At 40.9% G+C, this 8,816-nt stretch overlaps 1 protein-coding gene across 1 annotated transcript; it reads left to right on the forward strand.

Annotated features, from left to right (window-relative positions):
- The first annotated feature begins 758 nt into the window (after positions 1-758).
- LOC129249371 (uncharacterized) lies at positions 759-1,275 on the forward strand. The gene has a single exon (XM_054889160.1). The coding sequence runs from the start codon at positions 842-844 to the stop codon at positions 1,151-1,153; it is 312 nt and encodes a 103-aa protein (XP_054745135.1). The 5' UTR covers positions 759-841; the 3' UTR covers positions 1,154-1,275.
- Positions 1,276-8,816: the final 7,541 nt, after the last annotated feature.

Below are 8,816 nucleotides of genomic sequence, written 5' to 3' on the forward strand. Positions count from 1 at the left end.
ACGTAGTCTGACCTTCCGTCTAAATAAATCGAGAATGTTGCTGTGACCTGAAAAGCTCTGTGAGAATTGTCCTGACATCTTCCGTCTTTGAACAGATCTTTTTGCTGAATTTCTTACTACTACATTTGATTGAATGCCAGTTGAGAACTCTTTCTATTGCCGCTGTTGGCGTGGTGCTCTTAGCGCCGGCTCCACATATTCCTGCAATCCTGTGCATGCTTTACAATCTTTTAACGAAACTTCGCCATTTAGCAAGCACATCATCATTGGACTACCCTGTACGCTTAACTTGAACACTTTTTAGTGTCGCCCAGTGCATTCACATATACATAAGCTCCTCATGGTACACACACAGCGAACAAATTTTATCGATCCCATTGAAAATAAAAACTCATCATCGAATTGTAATTTGTTTTGGTAAATGCGAAATTTCTCTTCCACTGCTATCTGCCTATCATTAAGTTCAAAGTCGTCTTATCGCTTCGAAAACGATTTGATAACAAAGTGAAATCACAACAAAGCGCACCCACACACACGCGCACACAAACTGACTCATCGTAGCCCATGACCGTCATATCTACCGACTTATCGCACACACACACATACAAACATAGAGGTTTGATACACTGCCCTATCCTATAAGCAAGTAATGGCATTGGTTGTGGTGCATAATTAAGACACCTCGAATCACTGCTTAACTGCTTTGGGGTACGCATATGTAAATAATTACTCTGCTAAAGTGGCAGTTTCAACGCAACGCTTCAAGCAAATTCAACCAATCGGTGACAGTCAGTAATTCGTTGTGCGCCAGTGTCTTTTTAATTCTCCAGAATTTTGTGCAATGCCACCACCACCTCCACCACCACCACCATATGGATATTACGGTCGCCCTCATCACCACAATCCTCGTCCAGGTATTGAAATTGACATTTTTCCCGGATGGCGTGGGGGCATCTATGGACCACCTCCACCACCACCACCACCGCCTCGCACAGAGATCGTAGTTGTAACGCCAGGTAATGCGGCCGCTGGCTATGCCACACCAGCTGCCACTTATATACCGCCACAAGGACAATACTACGACAACAATTATAGTAATGGTGCTTACGCATATCCGCGACACTACAATAATCCGCAATATCCTGGCTGGTAGCGGCAAATGGCTTTTGGAAATAGAGAGATTTCTTTACATTTAATCACTGGAATGCTACTTGAACGAATGTAAACTTCTGAACAAATTGTGCTCATTATTATTCATTTGTTATGTTTTCTCAATAAAATTAATGAGGGCTTCAATTTATTTATTTAAAAAATAAAGAAAAACTACATATATTTGTTAGTGTAAATTTTTATAATTTTTTTTTCTTTCAATAAAAGTGAGGTCAAATACAAGGTGTGACTATTAAACAGCAAATCTGAAGTTGCTATAGAATTTTTTTTCTGTTCGTGGTTAAAAATAATAATAATAAACCATAAAAACCCGGAATAAAGTTTGAACTACGTGAATCGTTGGAAAAGTCTGTGCAAAAATAAAAACTACTTAAATGTTTGGGGACTCGGTAGTCCAGCGCAAGTGCACTAGCCTGTCATGCCAGAGGTTGTGGGTTTGACTCCCACATAAAACACGGTGCTCGCACTTTTCCAAATTTACCTACTTAAATCTCATTCCTCAACCCGAAAAACTTATCCTTTCCATTCTTGAAATTGAATTTTGAAAAGGTCGAGCCAAGGAGCACCAGGAGATTTGGTGGCTCCTAAAACACTCAGGCTAAAAAGCCCATTGTATTTAAAGCTCTGGAAAGGGGGTGGATAGTCAAGGAGGGGAGGAGAAAAGTATCCGAGAAAGAGACAGGAAAGAATAGAGACAGAGATAGTTAGTCCTGTGAGAATTTGGCAAATCTGTAAATATCCTCCAGTTTTAGAGAACGAATATTACTCATTCTCATGACATCGGAACCTAAAACTCAAAACTTTCCATTCTTACTCCCGCACAATAGCCAGCGCATTATTTGCATTGTGGCTGCCAAAACGAGCAAAAACAAAGAAAAACACACAGTTACACATTGCATTAGTGGCGCCAGCAAGAGGAAGCGGGCAACAGCAGTAATAGCGCTGGCACACCAAGAATTTAGCGAAGTCCTCAACCATCTGTGCGATCCTTTTTTGGCCGAAAAATGTGAAACACAGATGGCGCTCCAAGCAGTAGAAAGCGTTGTTCCTAAGCCACGACAGGTAGGCATTCCCACTAATTAGGACTGGTAGCGACCGGTTAATCACCTACTCTGCAAGAAATCAAATAGATTAACGAAATCAATGCAAGACTGAATCTTGTCGAGGCCGTATGCCCCCGAGAGGAATGAACAAGGAAAAAACAAAACAAAAAAATGTTTAGGGTAAACCCTTCTTAATTTTCCAAATAGTTTTCATTTAGACTCATACACTTCGTCCAACTCTATTCTAGTTTCTTGACCACTTCCGAATAGCAGAATTTGTCCAGGTCTGACAAATAGCCATTCATTTCTGCAATCAGCTCGTTTAAATAAAATCTTTTTTCCGCCTGCCACTTCTTCAAATTGAGGAACAAATAGTAGTCCGAGAGATCCGAAGAAGCCAAGTCTGGAAAATATGTGGTATGTGAAACCAGTTGCAAACCTATTTCCAAATAAGCCGGCCATAACTTCATGAGCTGGTGCGTTGGTGTAATGGGAAAAGGAAAATCAATCGACTTCTTCGATTCAAACAATCACATGCACAAAGAAATATACAGATCTGGCGTAAACTTGGTGTGTGTTCTTCCAAGAGAGTCAAGCGGCAATTAGAGCCTTCGGCTTGTTGTTTGTGCGGTCGAAATTAGTCGGGAATGCCTGACTCCTGTCCCGATTGCATACGAATGCTTCGATATTGAGCACATTTGGGTTCCCGGTCACAGCGGCATAGAAGGAAACTGCTGGGCTGATGAGCTGGCTAGACAGGGGACCCTGGAGACGGTTTCATGGAAAACTTAGAGGATTGGGAATCCCTTGAGAACTTGTGGTCAACTACTGGAAAGAACGTGCAAAATCGGGTGTGTTCGAGCTAATTTTTAAGGCTTACAAAGCCGCAGCTCTCAGTCATTGTTCGTTAGGCTGGGGATTGCATTAAGACAATACACATAAGGAGTGGACCACACGGTTTGTGGCCACATGTTGATTCTGCCATCTAGCCTTACGACCACCCTTAGCCCGCACGGCCACTACCTCGCGTGTGCATTGGATCAAGCATCCAGCATTACAAATAAAACCTCTATAGTTCCTTGGAGCTAACCCGAGCAACATAACTCCCCCAGCAACATTACGTACAGCTTCGGGATGTGTCCTGATGCCTCCCTTACTGAACCTTCACAACGAAGCTTCTACGCCTCGGGTAGAGAAGCACAGTAAAATACTCAGCAAGCATTTTCTGCTTAAATGCTGCCGTAAGAATCCGCTTTGCAGACATCTGCTGAAGTCTGAACCCACTCCTAGACAAATCAGCAAGCACCTATTCGACTACATCGACGAGATCCAAATCTAGACCCTTTAATTTATGATTTATTCCAGTTTGAGTACACAATTTATGATTTTTAAACATCTTTTGCCTGCCAGACAACCTTTTTTTGCAAGTTTATGTTTTAAAAAACCTTCCAAGTCCCCCATTCTGCGCATAGTTATTAGCGGGCAAATGCACATATTTTGGTCTTTATTTTACAAGATGCCGAGATAAATATATATACTAAGATGAGCCTCGAGTGGTTGAAAGTTGATAGCGATAGGTTTGCACATTGCCACAGCTTGAGACTCGTTACGAACCATATGTAATTTTTTTTTTTTAATTTAAAAAAGCGTGACTAATATGGCTGAAAAATTTAATATGACGTGAAAAATGCTTCTAAGCAACTCAAATATTAAATTTGACGTGGCAAAAACAATTTTTTCGTACTCTCAGGTGATTATTGAGTCACCCTTTTATATTAGCAATAAATATTTTACACCTTCTAGTTTATCGACAAGTGGCTTAAAATTGCATATCGGCCTTTGACACTCAAATATGTTATGCTTTATTTAAGTGTGATTTCTCCGAAGGAATCCCCGAATCAGGCAGGCATTGTTTTTTTTTTCTTCTTCAGCCATATGACTGCGCTAATCTGTAGCTTCATATCCAAATAAAGAAAATAAGATTGTGCACCTGGCGATTTACGCCACTTTATGTTTAGTTGGTAAAGTTATGTATAGTTGTTTACCCTAGTAAGTAGTATAATATTTTGTGTCTGTCGGTGTGAATAAAAGAAACTACCTAAAGCTTAAATTCGACCCAATGCGATAAAAAAGCCATTTAAATACACAGCAACTGCTCGTCGCAATAGAACTAATTTCAGTAATTTTGTGTATGGATGTACAAACTGCATTAGGGAGGTACTTAAATAGACAATTTCGAAATAAATCCATGGCGCAGCTGCTTCTTCAGCTATTTTTCTGCGAAGCGAAGTCATAAAACGCGTGGGAAGATACGAAAGAGGTGTAAAATTATATATTTTTTTCTCCCTTTAATGGCATAGACTACTCTAAGCTCACTTCTCAGAACTTTCGTTAAATGATTCAAATACTGTTTTAGACACTTCCTTCAAAATAGACTGAAATTGTTGACTCCACTTCATTATCACAATTACATTTTTTACCTTAACGCTCTCTTTCATTTAAGGATTAGATTAGATTTGTTGGCGGTTAGACAGGTCCAAGCACTCAGTCAGGAAGACCATTGCATTGATGACTCTATGGGTAGACCTCATGAAGTCGTCAATCCGTAGTTGAATCGATGCGGAATTGACACCTAGAAAGGGTTCAGGGCCTAGTGGCATACTTGCAGAGCCTTCATTAGCCAGTTTGTCAGCCAACTCATTCCCTCGAATACCACAATGCCCAGGCACCCAAATAAGACAAACTTAGTTGTATTTTGCAACACTGTTCAGTTTTGTCTTATATTCACAGACTAATTTCGAAGAGCATAGTGGGTTGGCGGCCGCCGTAGCCGAATGGGTTGGTGCGTGATTGCCATTCGGAATGCACAAACAGAACGTTGGTTCGAATCTCGGTGAAACACCAAAATTAAGAAAAACATTTTTCTAATAGCGGTCTCCCCTCGGCAGGCAATGGCAAACTTCCGAGTGTATTTCTGCCATGAAAAAGCTCCTTACAAAAATATCTGCCGTTCGGAATCGGCTTGAAACTGTAGGTCCTCCATTTGTGGAACAACATCAAATAGGAGGAGGAGCTCGGCCAAACACCCAAAATGGATGTACGCGCCAATTATATATACATATATCGTGGGTTAGCAAGGGCTGTCAGTGCAGCTTAACTGCTAGTACAAATTCTAATATTACTACCGACTCATTTAAGCATATAAATAATAATCTCTGGTAGCTAAATTTGTACTAACGGGAAGAGTATTTAAGTGTGGGCGAAAGTGAAACCACTCTTGCGTATAACAGCCGTCGCAACATATCTAATGCGGACGAGCGATTGTCGTGCAAAAGAAGCAAATCTCGGACCCTTTTTTTCACCAATGGCACCTTTTATTTGCTCTAAAAGTGTAAGGAGTATTCCTTCATTTTATCGATACCAATTTTATGTTTCAAGGGACTAAAAATACGTCTATTGAATGCCAAGAAACAGCAGCCATTAACTTTCTAGCTGATCGAGGCACCTTGAACAACTTAGGCGGTGATGTACTTATTTTTGTGCCACTATATAGACCAACTCCAGCTCCGCTTAACCTTTCTAACCTTCCGAGTAGGAAGGACAAGTTTCATTTCCGGTTTATAAATTTATTCCTTTTATTCATTGCCAAAAACATTCAGTGGGTGTGGCCGTTCAAATCGTTCAGCAAGGATGAAATAGAAAATTGTAAGGAGAACTTTGGCTGCCACGTCACCGCGTTAATCATTGTTCAGACAGCAACGAAGTGTCATTGGTTGCTTTTTTCATATGTCACCAACACAATCTCAGTTTTTTCGTAAGCACACCCCAAGTGACGTCATCTCAACAGCTGATTCTGTCAAAATCGTTGAGAGGCGAGTAACGGTATGTTAAATAGCACACCCCTAATAATCTTTTCACCATGCCGTTCAGACCGTTAAGCCACTCTCAGCAAACTAGAAAGAAGCAGCTGGTTGGCTGTCGAAACCGAGCTCATGATAGCGCTTTGGTAACGAAAAAATGAGATTTTGTTAGTGAAATAAATAAAAAAGCAACACAGTCTTCGCTCACGTTGCTTCATTGGCATCGGAATAACGACTGATTGGACGAGTGTGTGAATACCAGTGAAATAATCGGCTGAATTCCGTTGCTGAGTACCAGGTGACGTGGAAGCCGAAGTTACTCGCGCAATTTCGTTTTTCACTATACCTGAAGGGTAAAACTAGTAATCCATCATCCCTGCTTTTATCGCAACACAAAATAAACTACACCGACTCGCTCGAGTGTTTTGTGCTAATGAAATGAAGTCACTTATTTAAGCGCTCTAACTTCTGGAGTGATCTGAGTATACTCGGTACTCATCTCGCGTTCGCCTTAGGCATGGCAAAATTGCTTTGAAAGGTCTTTGAAACAAACGCAGGTATTACTCCAACTCAGGTATTACTCCAGCCATTTCTACGATTGGTTGCTTCAACAATACCTGAGAACGTCGGCAGTGTAATCGGCCAGCCTCAAAGCTGTTCTCAAACTTGTTGGAATAGACTAGTCCAAGTCATTGTTTTTCTTAGACAATTAAAATTTTTAGTCTGTATTTTATGCATGTGAAACAGGAAGTATATCAGCAGAAACCATTCAAAAGCTGCAAGAAATAAGAGAGCGCAAGTGGAGGTGGCTCGGCCATATCCTACACAAGGGAGGCACGGAGATTAGCAGACAAGCACCAGACTGGAGTTCCCAGGGTCAGCATTGCCAAAAACATTCAGTGGGTGTGGCCGTTCAAATCGTTCAGCAAGGATGAAATAGAAAATTGTAAGGAGAACTTTGGCTGCCACGTCACCGCGTTAATCATTGTTCAGACAGCAACGAAGTGTCATTGGTTGCTTTTTTCATATGTCACCAACACAATCTCAGTTTTTTCGTAAGCACACCCCAAGTGACGTCATCTCAACAGCTGATTCTGTCAAAATCGTTGAGAGGCGAGTAACGGTATGTTAAATAGCACACCCCTAATAATCTTTTCACCATGCCGTTCAGACCGTTAAGCCACTCTCAGCAAACTAGAAAGAAGCAGCTGGTTGGCTGTCGAAACCGAGCTCATGATAGCGCTTTGGTAACGAAAAAATGAGATTTTGTTAGTGAAATAAATAAAAAAGCAACACAGTCTTCGCTCACGTTGCTTCATTGGCATCGGAATAACGACTGATTGGACGAGTGTGTGAATACCAGTGAAATAATCGGCTGAATTCCGTTGCTGAGTACCAGGTGACGTGGAAGCCGAAGTTACTCGCGCAATTTCGTTTTTCACTATACCTGAAGGGTAAAACTAGTAATCCATCATCCCTGCTTTTATCGCAACACAAAATAAACTACACCGACTCGCTCGAGTGTTTTGTGCTAATGAAATGAAGTCACTTATTTAAGCGCTCTAACTTCTGGAGTGATCTGAGTATACTCGGTACTCATCTCGCGTTCGCCTTAGGCATGGCAAAATTGCTTTGAAAGGTCTTTGAAACAAACGCAGGTATTACTCCAACTCAGGTATTACTCCAGCCATTTCTACGATTGGTTGCTTCAACAATACCTGAGAACGTCGGCAGTGTAATCGGCCAGCCTCAAAGCTGTTCTCAAACTTGTTGGAATAGACTAGTCCAAGTCATTGTTTTTCTTAGACAATTAAAATTTTTAGTCTGTATTTTATGCATGTGAAACAGGAAGTATATCAGCAGAAACCATTCAAAAGCTGCAAGAAATAAGAGAGCGCAAGTGGAGGTGGCTCGGCCATATCCTACACAAGGGAGGCACGGAGATTAGCAGACAAGCACCAGACTGGAGTTCCCAGGGTCAGCAGAACCGCGGTAGACCTAGGGGATGATGGTGCGGTACCATCGAAAGTGAAATAAAAGCTATGACACCTACAAAAATCTGATGTGACAGCGATTAAAAGCAAAAGCAGGGAATAGAACGGAGTATAAAACTTTTGCTTGGGCCCTATGTTCCGCAAGAGGGCTCGAGGTATGATGATGATGATAATATATATACATATATAACTAAAAACATGGTGACCTATAAAAAGGAATTCACTATTTCAAACCACTAACTTCCTAGGATTAATTTGGATTTAACGACTTTATCTATTTGAACCACAGACGTAGCTCATTTTTAGAGACAAACTTCTCTATCAGAAGCATCTTTTGCTAGAACGTTGGTGACAATATTAAACTAACGGTTGTTTGGTAGGTGTAAAACACTCGATAAAGGATAGAAAAGAGAGACATAACTAGAGAGCTGGCCTTGAAAGCAAGGAGAGCAGTTGTTTTTTGAAAGCCGAAAGCAGGTTTAATATGGATTTAACGACTTTCTCTAATTAAACCATAGACGTAGCTCATTTTTAGAGCAAATTACACTGTCAGAAGCAAATCGTTGGTTTTGATATTCGACTAGCGATTATTCGGTCGGTATAAGACACTCAATAAGGGAGAAGAAAGAGGAAAGAGAGATATAACTATAGATTTGGCCTTTTAAATGGATGACAAATGGGAAGAGTTCGTAAAGCCGCGGTTTTTTGAACGTTGCCAAGGAGTTGGAACTTTTAGAAAATTGTTTAAT

Source organism: Anastrepha obliqua, chromosome 5, assembly GCF_027943255.1.
Source record: "Anastrepha obliqua isolate idAnaObli1 chromosome 5, idAnaObli1_1.0, whole genome shotgun sequence".
Classification (NCBI taxonomy): Eukaryota; Metazoa; Arthropoda; class Insecta; order Diptera; family Tephritidae; genus Anastrepha; species Anastrepha obliqua.

What these genes read in the sequence shown, in the direction of transcription:
- LOC129249371 (XM_054889160.1), top strand. Translation starts at nt 842, where the DNA reads ATGCCACCACCACCTCCACCACCACCACCATATGGATATTACGGTCGC.